This window comes from Amphiura filiformis, chromosome 12 (assembly GCF_039555335.1).
Source record: "Amphiura filiformis chromosome 12, Afil_fr2py, whole genome shotgun sequence".
NCBI lineage: Eukaryota > Metazoa > Echinodermata > Ophiuroidea > Amphilepidida > Amphiuridae > Amphiura > Amphiura filiformis.
In genome coordinates, this window is record NC_092639.1 from 6014772 (window position 1) to 6038874 (window position 24103).

Consider the following 24103-nt stretch of genomic DNA (forward strand, 5'->3'; position numbering starts at 1 on the left):
CAAAATTTTCAATTGATTGTCGGCTTTTCATCCCACCTACATACACTTTAAGTATAAATCATCAGATTTATAAAGTTTACTTCGAGTACGGTTAAATATCAAAAATATCAATTTTTAATCATTTGCCATAAAATGTGTATTACATTGCGAATTTCAAAAAATCAAAATTATTTGATATCAGAAGGACATTCTCCGTATTCAGAATGCAATTCGATATGTCTGATGTGCTCTAATGTCCCACAATAAATACTGTCCAAACGTTCATACCCCAGCCCTTAAGTAAATGTCAATGCAGTATAAGCCTACTATAAAATACATTGTATGGTTTAAGCAAAATTTGAGCAGGGTTGACTATGTTTGATAACCCTTTTCCACTAAATGCTATTCAATTGTTGTCATACGATCAACAAATGCCACACGCACAAATGCATAAAAGTCACCTTAGCACCAAATCTTGTAAAAGATACATTTTGAAGGTACCTAGTCTTAGAGTCTAGACACATGTTAGGGACGAAATCAAAACTCGACCGGCGGTCAATCGCCGGTCCCGGGCGGTTCTGTCCGGTTGCTATTGTTCTAAACAATGGAAAGCGGGCGGTTGACCGGTCGAGTTTTGATTTCATCCCTTAAGTGGCATCACTCTGACCCCTAAGCACCACACACTGACCAAGTTGGCTACTACTGCCACACATAGACACAGCGTCTGCAGAGCTTGTTTAAAAAAATTATAGCACTTGACTTTTTGCAAATAGTTCGAGACAATGACCTTTTTTGGGGGCCTCGTAGCTTAAATTCCTATTGGACTATTAGAGTTAAAATTCATACAAGTTTCCAGAGTCTGAAATTTATTTTTCCTTAAACTGTACATCATAGTCCAAAATCCAACTCTGCATAGGATCATGTTGGTGAAAAGCCGCTACAAAAGACATCATTCCTGATCGAATATCGGTCGTTATCGGAGGTAATTGTGAATACACCACATTCACCTGATCAACTATTGCAACCTTTAATTGAAAAGTCTTATTACGGCAGTCACATGATGCCTCTAAAACCAACCCAAAATGCGTTCGACGTTCATATAAGAACAAACAATCATTTAAACTAAGCACCGTTGATGGATGGTCGAATACAATGTGTGGTATCTGATGCCAATACTTAGTCATCTGTGTCTCATCAGTTTTCTCAGATAGTGAGCAAACGCAGAGAGTACCATCAATAATAGGATCTTTGCATTTGTCATATACGGCGAATGTACTTATTCTTTGATAATGGGTAAGTGTCATCAAAGTTTTCTTTTTGATGTCTGAGGTGGGTGAAGACTCATGGATGACAACTCTAAACTCGTCTGATGACTGTGGAGCATTGGTTCCGGGTGATATGTGGATATTCATCTCCGTTATTGTGATATTCTGAAAAAATAAATGGTGTTAAGAAAATAGAATTTTCCGAAGTTTAATGTAAGAACAGTCTACATTACAATGCAGGCTTTGTTGTCTCATCAAATTTAATGGGGATGTGGATTTTCGTTGGATGGGGTGAAGGTGAGGTGTATGCAGTTTGCGAGGGATCAAGACCGGTGTGTGTGTTTTGTGGTGGCGTTGAGGCACACTATGGACCACAATGGCCTCATCCCAATGGCATAGTTCAATAACCTCAATTAAACACTCATAGTGCAAAATTTGACCTCAAGTTGCAGAGTATGAGTGTTTGTACCCATATTTCAAAGGTCATCCAATGAATGTGCAAATATATTGGGGTTAAAGAACTGTGCCCTGAGAGATGAACATGTTGTGGATCCTGGGGAGGTGGGGTTGGTGGGATGGATGAATGTGAGGTGTATCAGGTGTGTGTACGAGGGAAACCGGTGGGTGTGTTTAGTGGTGGTGGTGAGATAGTTTGAATACACCAGGCACAAAAAGAAACTCGTCAGTTATAGTCATCCTTGCTGTTCAACAGCCTGATAATTTTGGATTATTCTGAAATATACATTTTGTTAACTGGACTTTTCTCTCTCATTTGACACCCTGTTCGTGAAAATCGAGCAAGAATTGACCAAGATATGCGCATCCAAACCCTCAAACCCCAAAGCAAAAAGTGACAATTTTAACGATTCATTGTGCCTGTTAAATTGCATGTTTTATTGCGATTAGGCCAAAAAAAAATTGTTTGTTTGTCCTCCACAGCTTTGAAAGAGGACGTGCGGGCGGGCGGATTTTTTTTTTTTTTTTTCGGATTTGGCGTATTTCTGGACCTTGCTAGAGCTAAATGCTACAATCATTCATGGTGACTTAAAAAAAACCCATTTTGTTTCTTTAATATGCAGTTAAAAGTTATAATTTGTGTTCATGTCATAGTGGTGGACTTTTATTAATTTTCAACCATGAAAGAGATACTCCAAAATCTGGAAAAAAAATTTGAATTTTACTTATTTTTATTTAAAAAAAACATAATTGGAAAAAAAAAAATTGGTCAGGCCTTCATCTGAGGAGCGGGCGGTGGAGGACAAACAAACAACTTTTTTTTTGCCTTATTGGCCCGTGGTGCTTGCGTGTACATGGTGTAATACAACGATGCGTTCCCATTGAAAATCGTTGAAATTACAACTTTTGATTTGGAGGTTTGAGGGTTTGGAGATGCATACACTCTAAATTACAGGGATTTAAATTCAAATCCAAAAGACTTACTTTTAAAACTTTCAGAGACTGTAGTTAGGGACCAATCAATATAGGATTAAAATAAGTCTTTACAAAGTTTTATAAATTTCAGTCCCACAGGGATTTAAAAATGCAAGTCCATTGGATTTAATATTCAAGTCCTTTAAGATTTACTTTTAAGCATATCTGGGATTTATTTCAAAATATCGATATTAAATACAAGTCCGTGTGACTTCTTATCAAGCAATACGTCTATTCACGGGAGTAATACCAAGTCAGGACTACTTCTTTCATAAAGTTCAAGCAATAGTCTGCAGTGCCAGTGATATTCCAGTGTCACTGTGTCCGAGTGTGATCCTTCATGGAAATAAGCTTACAAATTTATAAATTATATTATGTGTATAGGTAAGCTTAAAAAAAGCTTTAAAAAATTTTAAGTCTCAACTAAGATTTAAATTTTAAGTCTTTCTAATTTAGAGTCTATCTTGGTCAATTCTTGTTCGATTATCACCAACAGGGTGTCAAATGAGAAAGCAAAGTCCAATTAACAAAATGCATATTTAAGAATAAACCAAAATTATCTGGTTTAACAGCAAGGATGACTATAACTGACAAGTTTCATTTTGTGCCTGGTGTAGTATGAATGAGCATAGGGTTATACCGGTAGTTGGAGTTAAGGTTGTGTTTAGGGCTAGTGTTATGGTAAGGATTAGTGTTATGGTTTTAGTGTTAGTGTTATACAGGGTGGTCCAAAAACAACTCAACCCAATTTCAAAGTTTCATATCTCAAAATTGAAAAATCTGTTTCATATTGTTATAGGAAATTGTTAACAATCGTCTTTCTCAGGGTATTCGGTAAAAAATGAATGAAAAAGAATTGAAATTACAAATGTGGCCACAGTTTTAAGTCAAAGGGTCAAAATTGAGTTTGTCTATGCATAAGCCTATGGCTACTGCATCACAACAAATATAAGCTATGGTTTACTCTGATGATGGCCATAAAAATATGTGACCAGAAACTAGTTTGGTTGATTTGTATTATCAAGCGCATCTTAAAATCATGTCCTTGTTTCGCGCAAATAGGGGATAAGCTATACTTACCTCAATAACCGTTTCCTGTACTTCAGAAATCCATTTTCCAACAAGTCGTTGACAGAACCCAAAACCAATCTTCTTAGTCTTACTTTCTTTAGTCTTCATAAATGCTTTTTGGATCTTATTATTTATTTGTCCCATAGCGAAATCTGCCATTGTTACTACTTTTGTGTTGTTTTGTAATCCATAATTGATACGCCCTTCTGCACAGATGCATTTACCAAACATTGGTGCTATCCCCATGGATTTACATGATCTCTTTGGATCTATTGGATAAAACAACCCATTTGGATGCGTATCAAACTTTTTATCAACAGCAAGACTTTTCTTGCTAATGCCAGGAACCAATGTTAATAACGTATGTCGCAGATCCAAAATATTGACCAGCCTGTCTTGATTAATTTCTAATGCTCTCATTTTGTCAACGCCAAGCTTCTCTTTTAAATCATTCGAAACAAGCGCAAACAGTACAGGATGAGACATTTCTATCTTAGATTCCGTTGTCTGTTGTACAAATGTGCCATATGTGACACCGTGGTCTCCAAATATAAGTGTAAACGTGTTTTTTTGTCGACTTAGGAACTTGATAAACTTTGCGAAACTTCCATCTAATGTTTGGATACGACGTCCAGTGGCTTCATGTGCAGTATTTAGATCTAACCACTTGAAAGAGGGTCTTCTCACTAAATTCAATTGTGTCTGTAACATTTCAATGTAAGAAAGTATATAATCTGGTTGGTACTGTCCATTGTAACATATAGCAGTATGGTCATATTGGCCTTTCAATGGGTTCCATATATTGTTAGCTTTCATAATTTCACAGTTAGCTAATGATATACCGATGTTATCAACTCCCTTTTCCAATAATTTTTGCTGCATTAATTTCCACACACCGGTGGTATCGTTCTTTCTATAAGTCGGCATTCCCACAAATTTTGGAATACCACATGGACAGCCACCCATACTCCATGTCCAGCAAAGATCATCAATCCATGTCGTATGATGGCCTTTACGTTTAAACATATCAAAGAGATTACCAATGGGAATACTCTTCTTAATCAGATATTTACGATCCTCTACCTTTCCTGAAGTGAGTGCTACTGTATTAACAATGGTGGCGCCGTGCATTGCCTGCATCAAGTTATAACTGAATAAATACGCATCCTGGTTGGATTTGATTTCACGTAACGCTTCAACAGACTTAGGCAATGACCTGTAGAAGTGACTGTGAGACGTGGAATCCAGCCATATCACGTTAATGTTGATGGAGTCTCTACAATCACTACCTTCATTACATGTAATATGTGAGAAGTTCTTCGGCACCAATAGAAGCTGGGATGCGTTCGTTTCGTCTTTGAGCGTGCATTGAACATAGCAGAAACCATAGTTTTCGGTATCTTTGTGTTTGTCGATGATATTACGGATAGAATCTTCCAAAGAAGCGAGGTTTATCTGGGTCTTCCACTGCATATGTCCATCTGTACGATTGATTGTGCCTAAATATATATTCTTCACACAAATGTTGTTGCTACAGTTCACCAGATGCGAGTTACCATTGCTCTATTTTGAAGAAGAAGTAGAAAAAAAACAAAGAAAAAAAAAACAATTCAGATACAGTATGCTTGGACTATATTTATCAATACGTATTTATAAATACGCACGTGACCACATACGCACGTGACCACATAGCGGGTGGTCTTCCTGTACATTTTAATGCAAAGGTGGTAAATAGCACGAGACTACTGTGCAGCAAAAGTTTCCATTTTGTTCAACTTTGTGTTTATATTGTAGACGTTTCCGTCGGCAAATACTTTCAAAATGTTGTTTTTGATAACATGTTACAAATTCGGAATGTTTAATAATTTTGCTATTCAATTAATGCTAATTTATCTAAAGAGTTCCTATATCCTTTTCAATGTCCCGAGGATTTGGTCATGCTTGCTAGTCTTGGTATGTCGTGCCCATGGGTCACATGCGATTTTATAAATACGTAGTACAATCATACTGACATAAGCCAAAGTAAAAAATATAAATAAAAGCTGATAAAATTATATTTACAAGTACTGAGCATCATCTTACAAGTAATGTTTCATTATCAATATCATGCAGTTTTTCAAATTTGAACAAAACCTAATTAAATGTTTGCAAAACAGGTTGTTTAAAAAGAACATAAAGGATTCACCGAACAAAATAAAGCCCATTGACTAGTGTGCATTGTGTTGTTCTTTTAAACGTCAAACTTGGAATGAAGTGAATTAAAACGCATGCTTTATGCAATTGCCCATTTCTTCGCAATCAGTCAACCGATTCAAGAAAAACTAACATAATAAGATGCATAATAAGATGGGTTTTAAATTTTTGGATTCTGATGCCAATTTTTCGACTTATGTTCAAATTCATTCACCCGGTATTTTTTCTGGGATATCCTGTATTTCTGTTTAAGCAAACCACCTGATGCTGTACCCATAGAGGTTATCCGTGTTCTATAAGGCTGCGATCACATAGAAGTATACTATTCGGGTATACGGTGCACGTTTTGCAGGTGCACGCGTATAGCTTAAATCGAGCAAGGTGATTTCATAGTACCGGGTCACATCCCTAAGAAGGCACTATTCGAAAAGGCCATATACCTGCGTATAGTATAGTATAGTGGGAATCGTGCGTGTTCGATTTTAGTGCAGCGTATACCGTCCTAATTTTAAAACTAAACCATATGTGGGTAAATTTGATTAGAAAATTGGTAAACTGACCTATACTCGCTGTTCACTATACGAAATACGCTCATTCGATCAGGCTGAGTTCACATAGTATACTTCTATATGAACTCAGCCTGATCGAATGAGCGTATTTCGTATAGCGAATACCGTATACCGTATATCCTATCAGCGACTGCTATACCTTGTTTAGGAGTTTAGGATTTTCAAAAGAAGTACCTGCATGTGCAACCATGAGTGCTTCAAAATAGCCCGCCTACGTCATGCAAGTAACTCAGAGGTCGTGCATTGAATTGGTTTGAATGAGGAATACTACGGGCACCAGCGCGCTGCAGCGCCTTTTGTTACTCACACATGAGTAACGTGGATAACCTCTATTGCAGCTTGATTTAAAAAAGATAAAAAACTCACTTGTATTCGGCAGATGTCATAAGATTTTTGATGATTGCAAGTCGGAGTTGATTCAGAATGATAGAGTTTGTTAGCAGTATCACAAGAACTTCTGTAAGGCTTAATACGCTTGCAGGTTACATATGATGGAGGCTCGGAGTCGTCGTCAAATCGTGGAATGGTACAAGTTTTATCTGAATCAAAAGCCTTTTACATATCAAAGAAAAAAGAATCGACATTAGTTTATGTTAGGATGTCGTACTAATCTATACTAGCATCGAAGCACGTCGTGTTTAGGCTGCGATCACATAGAAGTATACTGTATACGGTATACGGTATTCAATATACGATATATGCTCATTCGATCAGGCTGATAGCTAGCATACTCCTATGTGAACTCAGCCTGATCGAATGAGTGTATAGCGAATACCGTATACCGTATAGAGTATACTTCAATGTGAATGCAGCCTTAAAGGGGGTCTCCGGCAATCACAACATTATGCCTTATATATAATTATTAGAAAAATAATTATCAAGCACGAATCACGTGGTTTTATTTAAAACAAACTCATGGTGACCATAAAAACGAATAAAAACAGTCGGCTCTCAACATGCGATATTCAAAATTCCCGGGCCGAAATTGTCTAAGTGCAATGACGTAATGGTTATTTGTGCTCAATTGTCGTCAACCTTCATTGTATTACTGGGACGTCATTGCACTCGACAATTTCGGCACCCGGGAATTTTGAAAACCGTGTGTTGAGAGACGGGTGTTTTTATTCGTTTTTATGGTCATTATGAGTTTGTTTTAAATAAAGCCACGTGATTGACAATTATTTTTCTTACATATAAGGCATAATGTTGTGATTGCCGGAGACTTCCTTTCAGATGTGGTCATTTATTTATTAAAAAATAATGAACTCACCGAAACATTACCACCCCTGAAGGTAGCACTTATGTCATGTGCATTGCTGGCGGCGTGGAATTGAACTCTGAACCACCCAGTATGATGATCCTATTTATAATTGAAATTGAATATGAATAAATTATATAATAAATATGTAAATCAATATATCTTAACCATTTAAAATCCCGTTCAGTGATTCCAGCGCAAGTTTTAAAAAAAATGCTTAAAAGTTAGGGATAAGTCATTCAAATTGTCATTTGGTATTTTTGAAATTAAAAATTTGGCAAAAAACAAAGAAAACTGCAGTATTGTCAAAGTTGAAGCCTCATTCAAATACATGTAGCTATTTTATATAATTTCTGTGTAAATTACAGATTCATGTATAAATGCCTTATTTTGTCTTAAATACACGGCTTTCGGCTGAACCGCTAGCAGGCTATGTTAGCCCATCTATGACAGTAACAAAGGTACCAAAATAACGATCGTCTGGATGAGCAAATCACTGCAAGGGCCTTTAAGTGGTTTGTAGAAACTTTCATTTTGCCAATGTCATCAACAAGGTCTTTTTTTATTATGTTTGTAAGTGTGTAGTTCAGAACAATTATGCTTTTTCTTCTCTTTGTCCTGAGCTACTCACCAAACCATTTTGGTTCCTTGTATCGTGCATTTTGCTTGGTATCATCACACTTGTTATTGGTAAATATCTTTTGGTATATGCGACCGTACACGACGAATGAGCCGTAAATGTCCTAAATTGTATTCTGAGTTATAGTGTAAAATGTGCATGAAGGTCGTATTCATAGCTTCCTCAAGTTGGTGCGGCAAGTATCTGATTTTAATAGCGCTAGTCAAACATCTTTTAAACCAATCAATAATCATATTGTTGAAGAGGATAATAAGCTTCTACCTGTTTCAATAGAATTTTTAAATAGCTCTGGTCTTTATTTGCTTTGGCTAAATCCTGTCAAGTGGTGGGTTACAAAGTATTGTATTTTGTCTAGGTATGTTTAAGTAACAATTAACAAGAGAGGGCCTCGTTGACTTGGGGATGATTTGAAATGACCGCCAATTATGACTGTTTGATATTTATTACCAGCAATGTGAAAAATGAGACGCATGTAGAACCGAAAAAGGTACTATTTTGTTGAAGGAGCAAAGTTCAACAAACCATAATCCTGCTTCTGGATATCGTTTGAAGTAAAATGATATACCATTTTAAAGCTTATGATATATATTTTCTAAACATGAAATAAAACTAAATTGACCGGGGGAGAAATTTACGGCGCACTCGTAGTGTACGGTCACATATATATTTTGGTATTTTTAAACCCATCAACATGAGAAATATATTTTATTAATACTAAGGTTTATATTTGTTTTCTCGTGTTTCTTTCTTTCTTTTTATTACCTGATTAGTGTACGTGTAGGTATTCGTCATCCAGAAGTTCAAAACAATGATAATGCAAATAACATATACACCGAGAGCAGCTGCTATCAATTGTTTGTTGACCATTTTGCTACGTCAACCACCTTACTGCAACTAAAAAACAACAGCGATAATAATAATAATAATAATAATAATAATAATAATAATAATAATAATAATGATAATAATAATAATAATTTAATAATAACAACAACAACAACAACAACAACAACAACAACAACAACAACAACAACAATAATAATAATAACTACAACAACAACAACAACAATAATAATAATAACTACAACAACAACAACAACAACAACAACAATAATAATAATAACCTTTCTAACTTCGCGTAAGCACATGACACAGAATAATTGTATTGTATCATATTGTATTACTTTGAATAATAATAATAATAATAATAATAATAATAATAATAATAATAATAATAATAATAATAATAAATAATAAATATAAAAATATCCGATCACTTTCTTAACTTTTCTACCTACGCGTAAGCACATGACACAGAATAATTGTATTGTAATAGTGTATTACTTTGAATTCACTTTCAAACAGTATGGTCGTTATGTGCAACGCACTGAAGGGTCTATTGTTCTATTGTGTCCGATTTGAGCGCTGACATATTGGAAAATGTTGCCAATCAATATTCATGAGAGTGTACATTCAACGTCCAGTTATCGAAATTGGGTGACATGTGTTTGGCAGGTGTGAAATATATCTGACTGGGTGTTTTAATTACGTAACGTATTAAGGTTTTGGCATCATTAAATGGCTGTCTAGTGCTATTATATGCTTAGATTCTATAATAATAATAATAAATTTCTTTATTCATTCCTTTTTTTTCCTTTCTCTGCACTAATTCTTTCTTATGCACACACTTAAGCAGTGGCGTAGCTTTATTTTTGACATGGGGGGTTAAGTACCCAGTACAGTTAACCTTATGGTACAAATGCGCGGGAAAATTTTAGCATAGGCCTATTGAAACTAAACTGGTGAAATATGGGACAAACGTGGAATTAATTCGCGCGAAGCGCTAAAAATGGCATTTTGTGGCTAAAATTACCAAATATGAGGTTAATTTGGACAGAAACCAATACACAGGCGTCAGGGGGGGGGGGGGTGATTATATCGACCACCCCCCTGGTAAAATATTGGTGGAATTTATCCCCAACTCCCCCCTCCCCGATCTACGCCTATGTAATTTAGAGCCCTGTGACTGCATCGCTCTCTTTCTCCCCCTCCTCCTTTCTTTTTTGTCTTCCGCCCCTCCCCTACAATCTCGATTACCCATCCGCTTCTCCTCTTTTCACCTCTCGACCCTCCTCCACTACCTCAATTGGACCTGGCTTTTAAAATGGATATTCGTGATATAAAGAAATCCATTTGATTTTATTGAACAGGCCTATATAACCATGATAACAACATAATAGCTGCGAAGTAGTTAATTATAGAAAGTGACACAGATAGACCTATATACCTGGCAGCAATGACACGTTGTTACGGGTAATCTATCAGGAACTCTATTGAATTTATTTAAATGAGGCGCCTAAATTAAGATGGGCGGTCAATAATTCTATGTCGACGCTAAAGTGTGTTTTTGTGTGTATGCGACAACTCGAGCACACCCTTGTGTGGTATTATAACAAAAGGTACCTCTCGTCAATGTAAACGCTTTCACGTGACTTTCATTTGATCACTTAATGACAGTGGCCTGCCTATATAGCGTTAATACGCTGTCAGGTCAGTTACCAATTTAATGGCGGAAGCCCTTTGTCCCAAACAAAAGGTACCTCTCGGTGAATAGCTTGGCGGAAACTCTAATAGGCACAAAGGAACAATATGCGTTACGTAATCTATTCCCTCTCCTTTCTATATCTAACCTCCTTGGTTATGTGTGTGAGACGAACTGTCACGGTAGATTGCAATCATGCTTTTGTTGAATGCATTTGAGTAGTCCGCCATATTTACGGGGTGATACGTCACATGCAAGGCCTCTATAAGACCATGTACATCAAAGTGGCGCTTACAAAGAACAAGAGCGGTTATTGCACCTCTAATTGGTGCCCATGATTTTCATTTAATTGTATTCTTTTTAATTCTTTGTATCTAAAATTGTATAAAATTGAACTAATTGAATTATTAAAGGCGAGCCCTACTCGTACAGACACGTATAATAACCCTCCATGGAGTTTTTAGGCCTAAACTTGACAATCGTCCAGCTGCCCCTCCAAAGATGATGGTTGATGGTAAAGATAAATGCGCGCGAAGCTCGTGCTAAATATTTAAAAGTGTACTTGTAACTGATCTTCAAACTTTTAGGGCATGTATGAGGGCTTGAGGATATTGATATCTTTTTGACAATTGTGTACTTGAAGCAACTTACACATAATATATATGTGTCACGTTTAGAATCTCGTGCTAACATTGATAGTATAATAAAACACAAAAATGTTCTTAAAACGTTTATTCCAAACGTTTTAATAACATTTAAATATCGGGTTATTATGTAGGCCCCTATACCATGCGACATTAAAACCTTTTCTGTCAAAACGTTGCATATTTGCTGGGTACTTATCTGAAGCCTAAATAATATGCGAAACCCAAGTGTCACCAAGTGTCACATTTAGACATCTTTAGACCCCTGTAGGTGTTACATTTGAGTCCCAGAGACATAACGTACTTTGGACCTCTGTAAAATATTATTCAAATTTTGACTAGGACATTTACTTTTGGTCCCCTGAGATATATAATTTTCATTATTTATATCTATTTTTGTGTGGGCTCCATGTGCCCAAATATTATATTTGATATGTACCTTTGTTATCAATATATTGATTGTGGTCGTGGGTTCGATTCCCATGCCGGCACATTCCCTTGCTTTTTTTTCAAGTTGGGTTGTGTGCCGGTCGGGATTTGTGTTTATTTGTTGTCATGTTTAATTGTAACACTTTGGGTTGGTTAAACTGTTCACTCTTTCTTATTAAATATATTCAGTTTCCTCTTGTAGCGAGCAATCGTTCCCCATTGTGTTTATTTGTTCTTGTGCAGGATGCGTATCCCCATTACCTACTTTACTTATCAATATATTGTTTCGCTTTGTTGTTTTGATAAAATAATTGACCTGGGATGATGTGGAACTACTTGTTGAAAAGAAAAGGCAGGGGCCCGCAAGTCATGAAACCAAGGGGGCCCTGTCAGCAACTGCTGACTTGCTGAGAGCTTAAATCCGACACTGGGGAGATGTCCTTTAACTTTTTGAAAATTGAAAAAAAAAAAACTAACCGCATACGAAACCCCAAACTCCGACCCAGGAGTTCATACCCCGTACAAGAATGTAACCTAGGTATCTCCAACCACAGAGTATATTGCATGTAAATATGTCCTAAAAATCTTTTAACTTGTGCTAATTTCATAATGTGGTGATAATTGTATAATATTAAAGTAGTCTTCATAATTAAAAGGTTTCATAATTAAGTTCCTAGTTTTTTAGTTTCATAATAATGGTTTTAAGAAATAAAATTTCTGGAAATAAATATCTAACTAGAAAAAGATAATACTGCAAAAAAAAAGTGGGTAATGGTGAATTCAACGGACGAGGCTCTTCTAATACTGCAAACATAAATGGTCAAGTATATCACTGGAAATTTTGAAAAGTTTGGAAGTAAGAGATTAAATAATTTGATTTTAGAAAAACTATTCTCACATTCTTGTACTCGTGCAATATTTTTCTATCTCGTGCAATATATTCTTGTATCACATTCAAAGCCATTCAATATTATATAAATATTGGTCAATATTTCTTTCTTACAATAAGTTCAAATTTTGATGGTTAGTCACATTTGACACCCATGTAATCTTGCGCTTTTAAGGTACCGTAAAACCTCGTCTACAAGCATATAGAGAGCTTCTGATGAAAGCTAAATTAATCCTTGCGCCATTATGGAATTACAGATCCAAGCATATACAAACAAGTATTATTGTAAGACCAATCTATTGCATTGGCATATTTACGCATGTATAGTATTAATTTAGCTTTCATCAAAAACACTGTGCTTATAGACGAGGTTTTACGGTATTTATTTTAATATAATTAATTAATTAAAAAATTAAATAATTAATTATCAATTAATTAATTACTGCAAATCAAGAAATTAAAATAGAAGTTAAAGTTAAAGCATTCGTGAACATTATAATTCAATGTGTGCGACACGAATTTTTCCAGGTACCATTAAATAAATACACGTTAATTAAGCATTTTGTGCTACTCGGAGTTGGCAATTAATGCTTGGGAACAAAGATCTTTTTTGCTTCTTTTTTTTTTTTGCGTGTGTTTCGGCAGGGATCGGTCGGGCGGTTTGATGGTTACCATGGCATTTAGATACGAGCTCATTACCCCAGCAAACACAAAAACGTTTTAAATTAGTTATATTTTGGGTTTTGGTTTAGGTAAAAACGTTCTAATAACATTAAAATGTCGGGTTATATAAAGGTCATGAAATCGTTATAAAACGTTTTGTATGAAAACACACTACAACAATATTTTTAAAATGTTTTCGAAATGTCATTGTAAACTATTTTTTTGCAAACATTTTTGGCTAAATATTTTGTCAACACTTAAATAACATATGTTAAAATATTAGCACCCAGCAAACACAGAAATGTTCTTAAAATGTTTTTTACAAAACGTTTTAATAACATTTAAATGTCAGGTTATATAAAGGTCGTGAAAACATTTTAAAAACGTTATTGTAAATTCATGGAATAGATGCATTTGTAGGATTGGAAATATAAATTAGGCTTGATTTTTGATTGCCAAATCCAAGGATACTCACATATTTAGACTTTCGCCATCTTGGCTGATGGCTTCTTCAGAATGACCACTGGGGATCCACTTTTCCCGCGGGATTGACCGCTGTTTCCGGCGATTTTCGCATCCCTAGGTTGCTGAGTTCTTATAAGTGGATCGTATACGTGATCAAGAGAGTAACTACCGATGTCCCGGTTGACTGTTTTATCCCCCCGCCTTCTGATCCAAATTGCTTCTCTCTGATGAGTCTTGTTTGCTGGTTTCCATCTTTCTCGAGTAGTTTAGGCTCTTCCCAGTTGATGACATGATTTTCAATGGCAATGTGGTCAGTTATCGCCGATTTGTTAAGTTCAGTTGTTGACACAGATCTATTCTTTCTTGTATACTTTCTATCAGCGACTTTTTCAGCGTCTTTCTGATGTTCTTTGAGTCTGACTCCAAACGGACGCCCCGTCTCGCCAATGTAGGACTTGTCACATCCTTTACACCCAATTTCATACACAACTCCACTGGTCTTGATAGTATCAACTTTATCCTTTGGGTGTACAAGTAACCTTTTCAACGTGTTGTGTGGCTTCATGGCGACAGCGATCTTATGTTTTCGGAAGATCCTCTGAAGTTTCTCTGATAGGCCTTCTACATACGGGATGACCACCATGCCTTTAGTTTCTGTGTCCTGCTTGCTGTTCTTACGCTCTCTTTTGGTCTTATCCAAATCTGCTTTCGCTTCCACCTGTTTTTTGCTTTGTCAAAAGCCCACTTGGGGTATCCACAACTGTATACTGCCTTCTTAATCCTACTCTCCTCCTCCTCTTTGTCTTTGTCTTCTGTAACGATGGTATGCATTCTGTCTAGTAGAGTTCTGACGACGCCGATTTTCTGGTGTAGAGGGTGCTGTGAATCAAAGTTCAGGTACTGATCGGTATGGGTTTTCTTTCTGTAGACCAACAGTTTAACACTACCATCCTCCTTTCTCACAATGAGAGTGTCTAAGAAAGGGATCTTGCCATTCTGCTCTTCCTCGTAAGTGAACTTGATGTTGCCCGTGGTGTCTACTCCGTTCAGGTGTTCTGTAAGTTGTTCTGTTGTGTCTTTCTTGATGATTTCCAACACGTCATCGACATAGCGACGCCATAGGCGGGGTTTGCATTCCAATGGTGCGGTGGCGATGGCCTTCTTCTCCAACCATTCCATGAACAAGTTAGCTATTATTGCACTAACGGGGCTACCCATTGCTGCGCCGAATCTTTGCCGGTAGATCACCCCTCTGAACGTGAAGTATGTGGTAGTTAAAATGAATTCTAGTAAATCCATGATGTCATTGACTGTTAAAAGTGTCCTATTTTTCAATGATGTGTCCTCTTCAAGTCTCTCTCTTATGATTTCCATTGTCTCCTGAATTGGTGTATTTGTGAACAACGAAACTACATCGTGGCTGTTAAATATTTCGTCTTCCTCTACAAGCACTCCAGACAACTCCTCGGCAAGGTGTTTTGAGTTTACAACGTGGTGCTCCGAGGTACCCACTATCGGTGACAAAATTTCAGCCAGCGCTTTAGATGTCTGATATCCGATGCTACCCATGTAGTCCACTATCGGGCGGATAGGGTTGCCCTCCTTGTGTATCTTTGTTGTACAATAGAGCCTGGGTATGGTCTCTGCTGTTGGATACAGGAGTCTGTATTGGTTTTCCTCAATCTTCTTGGCATTTTTTAACTTCTGAAGTAACCCCAGAAGTTTCCTCTTGTACACTTGTGTTGGGTCCTTTTTTAATTTCTCATACGTGCGTTCATCACTCAACATGGTCTTAACTTTCTTTTCATAATCAAGTGTTGACTGTACCACGGTACATTTACCTTTGTCGGCTCCCATTATGAGCAGGTCTTTTGATTTTTGCAACTCTCTAAGTGCCACTTTCTCATCCTTACTAATGTTGGGTTTTGGTAAATTAGCCGATTTTAATGTACCAGCAACTTCCATGCGAAGGTTTTGGGCTTCCTCTATACTTAGTTTGGTGCATGCTGTCTCACACGCGACGATGAAATCATCATGTGGAATATGATCTACCGCTACAGCAAATCCCAATCCTCGCGACAACAATTTTTGTTGTGGGTCGGTGAGGTCTTGATCTGATATGTTTTTTACCCATTTTTCTCTCCACTTTTTTAGTTGCGTGCCACTCAAATCCAGCTCTGTACTGACCTTATTTTTGTCTGCTAATTCCTTCTTTTCTAGAAGCCAATTGATCTTCTTCTTGTGCCTTTCTTTCGTCGTTTCTTCCTCATGTTTACGGTTGTTTTCAACGTGTTTATCTACGTGTTGTCTCACTTCCGGGTCCGGAATTTTCAGTGTTTCTAGAACGTTTTGTTGACATTCTTGTTTCTTTTTTAGATTTCTAACTTTGTTGTGTATTACTCGTATGCGCTCGTTAATAAGTTCTTTTTCTGCTCGGCGGATAATATTTTTGGCTTTTTCCGTGTTAATCGGACATCTTAACTTTAGACTTGACGGTGTTATCTCTTTGTCTTTACATCGGTGGGTAAACGTCAAATGTTGTTGGTAACGGACTAGTTTACGATCATTACTCTCCAGATCACGTATACTTTTCACTGCGTGTTGACCGTAACGACTTCTCAACTCATGGAATAGATGCATTTGTAGGATTGGAAATATAAATTAGGCTTGATTTTTGATTGCCAAATCCAAGGATACTCACATATTTAGACTTTCGCCATCTTGGCTGATGGCTTCTTCAGAATGACCACTGGGGATCCACTTTTCCCGCAGGATTGACCGCTGCTTCCGGCGATTTTCGCATCCCTAGGTTGCTGAGTTCTTATAAGTGGATCGTATACGTGATCAAGAGAGTAACTACCGATGTCCCGGTTGACTGTTTTATCCCCCCGCCTAACTGACCACATTGCCATTGAAAATCATGTCATCAACTGGGAAGAGCCTAAACTACTCGAGAAAGATGGAAACCAGCAAACAAGACTCATCAGAGAAGCAATTTGGATCAGAAGGCGGGGGGATAAAACAGTCAACCGGGACATCGGTAGTTACTCTCTTGATCACGTATACGATCCACTTATAAGAACTCAGCAACCTAGGGATGCGAAAATCGCCGGAAACAGCGGTCAATCCCGCGGGAAAAGTGGATCCCCAGTGGTCATTCTGAAGAAGCCATCAGCCAAGATGGCGAAAGTCTAAATATGTGAGTATCCTTGGATTTGGCAATCCAAAATCAAGCCTAAGTTATTGTAAATATTTTGGGCAAACTTTTTGCACAATATTTTTCAACCCCAAAATAACATTCTGTTTAGAATGTTTTGTATCAAGTTTTCAAGAATGTTTTTGGAATGTTATTAAAACGTTTTTATACCCTTTATATAACCCGACATTTAAATGTTTTCTGTAAAACATTTGTGTTTGCTGTGCAGCAAATTACCAACAAATGTTACGAAAACGTTTTATACCATTGATGTACTCTTTATACAACCCGACATTTAAACGTTTTCTGACAACCTTTTACAGCCTTTTGCGAATGATGGCGAAAACGTTTTGTGTTTGCTGGGACGCCTATTGATTGGGACTTCTTCTGAATCGTGTCTATTACCATGAGTACAAGATGTGAAGTTTTCCTCCATACAAAGATTGTATTGGCCTGAACTGCGCCTATGTGTATTAGAATACTTGAGAATTTCCAGGGCGTAGCCAGCTTTCTTGGTCAGGGGGGGGCAAAATAAAATTTTGGGGCACAGACGAAAAAATTGCAGTTGCATCATACAATACATAGAGACTGTATGTCTTCGAGCTTCCCGAAAAGGGCCTTATTGGGATGCTGTGCGCGCGTAGCGCGAAAAAAATGGTATTGTACACTATTTTCGCCCATTATCCGGCTAAAAAAGGGCTTTATTGTTACAATGTGCGAGCGTAGCGCGGAAAATTTTTGTTTTTTACTCTATTTTGGCGCTGAATTTTGCTATAAAAGGGCTCCTTGCCCTTTTCTTTTCCTTTGCCCTCCTGATTTTCTCTTTCATTTTTTTTGTCAGAGGGCACTTTTTCTTTCATTTTTTTGTCGGGGGGGGGCACTCTGCCCCCCCTGCCCCCCGCTGGCTACGCTACTGAGAATTTCCCATGAGATTTTTTTTTCTTTTACAGCGCCAGATATACTTTGAAAGTTCGGTTTCCTTTTCATAGCGCTCGTGACGGAAAGATTTGGTGTGGTTATTGTACCTGGTTATTATACCTATATTGCGCCAATAAAGTATCCTTACACTTGGAAAAATAATCACAATTTCAAAACTGAACAATATTGGGGTAAATTAAAAAAAAAATAGATGCACTATCTAATTCTGCACATTATGACACCACATTGAATCCAATGTGACCTCAAGAAGTAAAGTTACAAGCAATTGAATCTTTTGGCCGCCCCTTCATTGCCCCTTAATTTTTGCTGCCCCTTGCCCCTTGCTGATATATCAGGTCCACATAAAATGCTATAGGCCTATACAATGTCCCCATAGAAACTGTGAAGTATGTATATAGGCTACTAATGTTTCTTTCAAATAAAATTCAAGAGAATGAAACGTGTTGATCAGACCCTGTTGACACAATAGAGATTTATAGTTGAGAGTCTAGCAATCCTCCAATCTTTTGAAAAATTTTCGGGTCACGTCACTTGTATTCGCGTGAAATCTGTACCACCGACCGTCATTAATCTTAAATACGAACACAAAGGCAATTTGGGTGAATTCCCTTTTTCTACTTGCCAGGGTTCATTACAATAAAAAAAGTTCACCTTCATTAGATCTGCAACACCGGTTTTTGTCTGATGTGCAATGGTGATATCCCGGGGTCACAATTTGGTTTTGTTTTCGGATACTAGTACATGTATGTAATGTATACTGCGCCAATAAAGTATCCTTACAGTTGAAAAAATAATCACAATTTCAAAACTGAACAATATTTGGGTAAATTTGTTTTTTTAATAGATGCACTATCTAATCCTGCACATTATGACACCACATTGAATCCAATGTGACCTCTAGAAGTAAAGTTACAAGCAATTGAATAGACGAGGGTCCAATTTTAAAAGTGACAAACTGGCCTATACAAGGCGTAAAAAGATTCCAACAAGCGAAACAAAGAGACAACACAGTTTCTTCAATGAAGCGTTATTTAAAACAGTTTTATTTCAGTTTTTACTTCTCTATATTTTTCATAACTTTCATTTTATTTGTCAGTTCTTTTGTTTCAGTTTTCTTTTATTCCTTTTGTTTTTAAATTAAAGCCAAACGCATAAATTAGCCATTCACCACTCTCAAATCAGATGTCTAGTCTGTGGAGTTTTGAATAGGCCAGTGTGTCACTTTTAAAACTGGACCATCGTCTAATCAAATGCTTGTAACTTTGCTTCTTGAAGTCACATTGGTTTCAATGTGGTGTCCTAATGTGCAGGATTACATAGTGCATCTATTAAAAAAACAAATTTACCCAAATATTGTTCAGTTTTGAAATTGTGATTATTTTTCCAACTGTAAGGATACTTTATTGGCGCAGTATAGGTAATGTAGTGAAGACGCAAAATATGAATATTGACCCGGGTTTTATGAGGAATGCCACTCTGGTGAAGAATGATGTTTTGATTATATTTATTACAATTTTCTCTATCATTTGACACCTTTCCGGGGATACCTTATTCAAATTCAAGTTCAAGTTTATTTTTTTCATCTCAATTCACATCAATGACGTTATAACTAAGGGGCTTCAACCGGCTTTTATGGTTTGCAGTAATTAATTAATTAATTAATTAATTAATTAAATAAATAATTATTTAATATAAATAATTAATTGATTAATGAATAATGTATGAATGAATGGATGATTAATTAATTAATTAATTAATTAATTAATTTATTGTTATTTAATCAACATTTAATCAATCAATGGGTTTTTTGGCATCCAGAGGTCCAAAGTACGTTATGTCTCTGGGACTCAAATGTAACACCTACAGGGATCTAAAGATGTCTAAATGTGACACTTGGTGACACTTGGGTTTCGCATATTATTTAGGCTTCAGATAAGTACCCAGCAAACATGCAACGTTTTACAGAAAAGGTTTTAATGTCGCATGGTATAAATGGTACAAAAAGGTTTTGATGACATTCATGTCATTACCCAGTCATAAACGTGATGCAAAACATTCTGTTATTTAACTGTTGACAAAATATTTTGCAAAAATGTTTGCCCGAAATATTTTACAATACCAATTTTAAAAACGTATTCATGATCTTTATATAACCCGGTATTTAAATGTTATTAAAACGTTTAAACGTTTTAAGAATTTTTTTGTGTTTGCTGGGTAATGACTAGAAATGTAATAAACAGTATTTCATTAACTATCAATGTTATTGTTAGCACGAGATTGTCCGTTTCTAAACGTGACACATATACCGTATATGTGTAAGTTGCTTCAAGTACACAATTGCCATAAACATCAATATACTCAAGCCCTCATATACATGCCCTAAAAGTTTGAAGATCAGTTGTACACTTTTAAACATTTAGCACGAGCTTCGCGCGCATTTTTACCATCAACCATCATCTTTGGAGGGGCAGCTGGAACCGGGGGGGGGGGGGGGCACATCAAAAGTTTTGGTGGATATGTTCCCCGGAATTTTGAGGTGGTGGGTCTTTGGGAGCTGACGGCGTACCGGTAAAAGGGGGTCTTTTGGAGCTGCGAACCGGGCTGCGAACAAGTAAAACGGGGTCTTTTGGAGCTGCGAACAGTCAAAATCAAGGGTCTTTCTTGGATTTTTGGTTGAAAATCGTCTGAAAAAAACCCCAGAAATATGAGGAATGAGAAATTTTTGGGTCTTTTAGAGCAGAAATTACCAAAATCAAGGGTCTTTCGGAGCTCTATTTTGGTCAATTAAAGGGGGTCTTTCGGAGCTGCAAAATCCAAAAAGGGGGGACTTTCCGGGGGAACATACCTGTATGGTCATTTGTGTTGAGTGCCCCTCCCCCGGGAGCTGGAAGATTTTCAAGTTTAGGCCTTTAAACACCATGGAGGGTTATTATACGTGACTGTACGAGTAGGGCCCGCCTAATATGTAAATGCATGGGGCCGGTGTACTTATGTATGTTCACCCTTTTCTCAGACATTTGGGGGTGAGGGTGTGTGTGTACGGAATAAGGGCATATTTTATTGTGTGATTTTTGGTGCTTGTTTGTAAGCGCCAAACATGTACATGATCTTATAGCGACGACTGTTTGAAAGTGAATTCAAAGTATAATACAATACAATACAATACAATTATTATGTGTCATGTGCGTACGCGTAGTTAGAAAAGTTAAGAAAGTGATCGAATATTTTGAAATGGGAGATATTGAACAAAGGTTTGTGTTTTTTTCTCTGGAGCCAGATGATATGAGGCACTTAAGTATTAGTTTGCAATCATCTTTGCTGCTAAATGCTTCAAAATAATGTAGTTTTCTACATTTGAGCCATTGTGTAGCTTTCTACATTTGAGCCATTCGCATGTATAGACGAATCCAACGAGCCAAGTCATGGTCAGGATTTGGTCGGCCATGACGGGTCCCCGCATGCACCAAACTGGTGTAGTGACTGCCCAATTGGGTTGATTAAAGCCGCTTAAAATTCTATGTTAGAATCTTTTTGGTTGTACACTGTCATTATTCTTTTGTCTACGTGTAGCACAGGTGATAGAATGCAGTTTAAAATACCCTCCAAGGCCGAATCATTTCACATTTTAGGTGAGATGAAGCCGACGGGGACCCAACTTTGGCAGCCATTAAGGTGTAGGAATGCGTGAAATTGGATTAGTCTATAAGAATAAATACGGATAGTGTACTTCGGTTATATCTATAAATGCGCTTTTATAAATGCGCACGTGACACATGGGCACGACATACCAAGACCAGCAAGCGTGACCAAATCCTCATGCATTCTCGTCCTCATCCTCATACAGAAAGGGATAGGAACTCTGTAGATAAATATCATCAAATTTAAGTATTAATTGAATTGCAAAATTATTACACATTTTGCAATTCCTAGATAGACAATTTTGCTGCACAGCAATCTCATGTTGTGCCGCCTTTGCATTCAAATGTATAGAAATACCACTCGATATGTAGAAAGACACTTCGAGACTTAGGGAACAAACCAAAAGATCGATGACGCCCTATAAACGTAACTAGTTTCCTTTCTCAGCCGACCCCGTCCCTCCCTGTCAGAAACGTAATAATGAAATGTTGAAAAATTTGACATAAATAATAATAATGACACATCCTTCAGCTCGATGTGTTTGTACAAACGTAATCGAGTATTTTACCCCCTGCCCCCTAAACGAAACTAGTATCGTTTAAATATAGGACGTCATCGATCTTTTGGTTTGTTCCCTTACTGTCTATAAGCTGTTATGGTAGCGCGCAGGTGGTCACGTGCGCATTTAAAAGCGCATTTATATATATAACCGAAGCACACTGTTAAAAGGGCATTTCGTGATCCACAGCCTCACCCCCCCCCCCACTTTTCTCAAAAAAAGTTGATATTTTGATATCACTGGAATACTCTGGCTACATAATGTTTATGTACAAAATATTTCTTGCAGATTAATTCGTTTAGCAAAGATATCGCGAAATTTGAATTTCGTTCTGGTGCACCAGAACGAAATTACAACGTATTGTCTATAGAGCAGTGTACTAATACACATAATCATGCATAAATCGCAAACGCAAAATCGGAATCAACTGAAATTTTGGGAATATGCTTTTTTCGTGGATATGTACTGAAAAATGTCATAAAAAGAGGATGCTAGGATCACGAAATACTCAGATTGACTAATAGCATTGTAATTTTCCAAGTACTTGCAAATCATAAATATGTTTAATATAAAACTATATTAAATGACAGTTTATGAACTAACGCAATACGGTATGCTATTAATTATTTCAACAAATTTGTTGCCATTATACCACAGGGGCAGGGCTTCCTAATGCATGTGCCTTCATGTGCACAGTTCGTGTGCAGAATCTTGTTAGCTCCAATTTGATACTAAATTTGCTACGAAACACTCTAAATTGACAAAGGTTGATACCAGTATATTTGAAAGTATACATAGATGAACTACAACTGGTTTTTTTTATGATCGCCGTATTGCAATTTGCATGTTCGGCCGAGTGAATATACGAATAATTGATGTAAATTTCGAGTACCACACCCTAGGTAAGAAGTGTAAGAAGCTGTGTAATAAATATTCCGACAAATAGGCAATCATTATTGTGTTATAAACGTTACTGGCCTCTGGAGTTCACCGGGGGAGTTCAGCAACTCTATTGAATTGCATGGCGCACGATTGACCGTGATTGACTTACTTGTAAGTCTTCACCCATATAAAAATATCAACGTACATGTGTATATCGACACCACAGCACATCTGTGCTGAAACGCTACCTCCCCTATTGGGCCCGTGGAATATTAGGTAGACATACTGATCATATCCCCGTCTTCTAAATAAAAACAATAATAATGTGTATTGATATCCCCAATTCAGCACGGTTCTTGACTAAACTGATTGTAAAAATTCACGTGGCTAGTATTACGCAAAACATGTACATTCGAAAAAAATAGGCTACTTTTACATGTACGAATATGCCTATCTTCAAAAATACTTACATGATGATGTACGATGCGGACGATGCCTATCTTCAAAAAATCAATGTTGTGTTTGAAAGGTTCAAATTATTCATATCAAAATGTTTCTCGTGGTGCAGCAGTTTCAAATGAATATATAAAACGTGATACAGTAAAGTGAACATAATAATCACTAGGTACGGCGCCCATTTGCACCGAAAGTCAACCACGGCCACGTATTTTCACTTTGCACTGAAAACATACGGTTCGGTGAAGAGGTCGGTGCATAATAAAGTGTCGACCAAGCACAGGCTCTGCGCTGCACTCTTATACTTTAAGATACGCTCGGTGCTCGCTTCTCTCGCTATTCGAGAGGCGTCGCGGTTCGTGGTGGCGGATACGATATCGCCATTTTTGACGTC

At 37.0% G+C, this 24103-nt stretch overlaps 2 protein-coding genes across 3 annotated transcripts; both read right to left on the bottom strand.

Moving 5' to 3' along the window:
• Positions 1-23925, bottom strand: LOC140165709 (uncharacterized). 2 transcript variants are annotated; one of them, XM_072189019.1, is made up of 6 exons: positions 23724-23925; positions 9169-9300; positions 7779-7868; positions 6875-7060; positions 3756-5309; positions 1-1409 (listed from the first exon to the last, which is right to left on the bottom strand). In XM_072189019.1, exons 2-6 carry the CDS (start codon positions 9271-9273, stop codon positions 846-848), a joined length of 2499 nt encoding a protein of 832 aa, XP_072045120.1. In that variant the 5' UTR covers positions 9274-9300; positions 23724-23925; the 3' UTR covers positions 1-845. The 2 variants fall into 2 exon arrangements, with proteins under 2 accessions (XP_072045120.1, XP_072045119.1); XM_072189018.1 differs by lacking the exon at positions 23724-23925 and adding an exon at positions 21962-22037.
• LOC140165582 (uncharacterized) lies at positions 14660-16678 on the bottom strand. Its single transcript, XM_072188867.1, has one exon. The coding sequence runs from the start codon at positions 16676-16678 to the stop codon at positions 14660-14662; it is 2019 nt and encodes a 672-aa protein (XP_072044968.1).
• Positions 23926-24103: the final 178 nt, after the last annotated feature.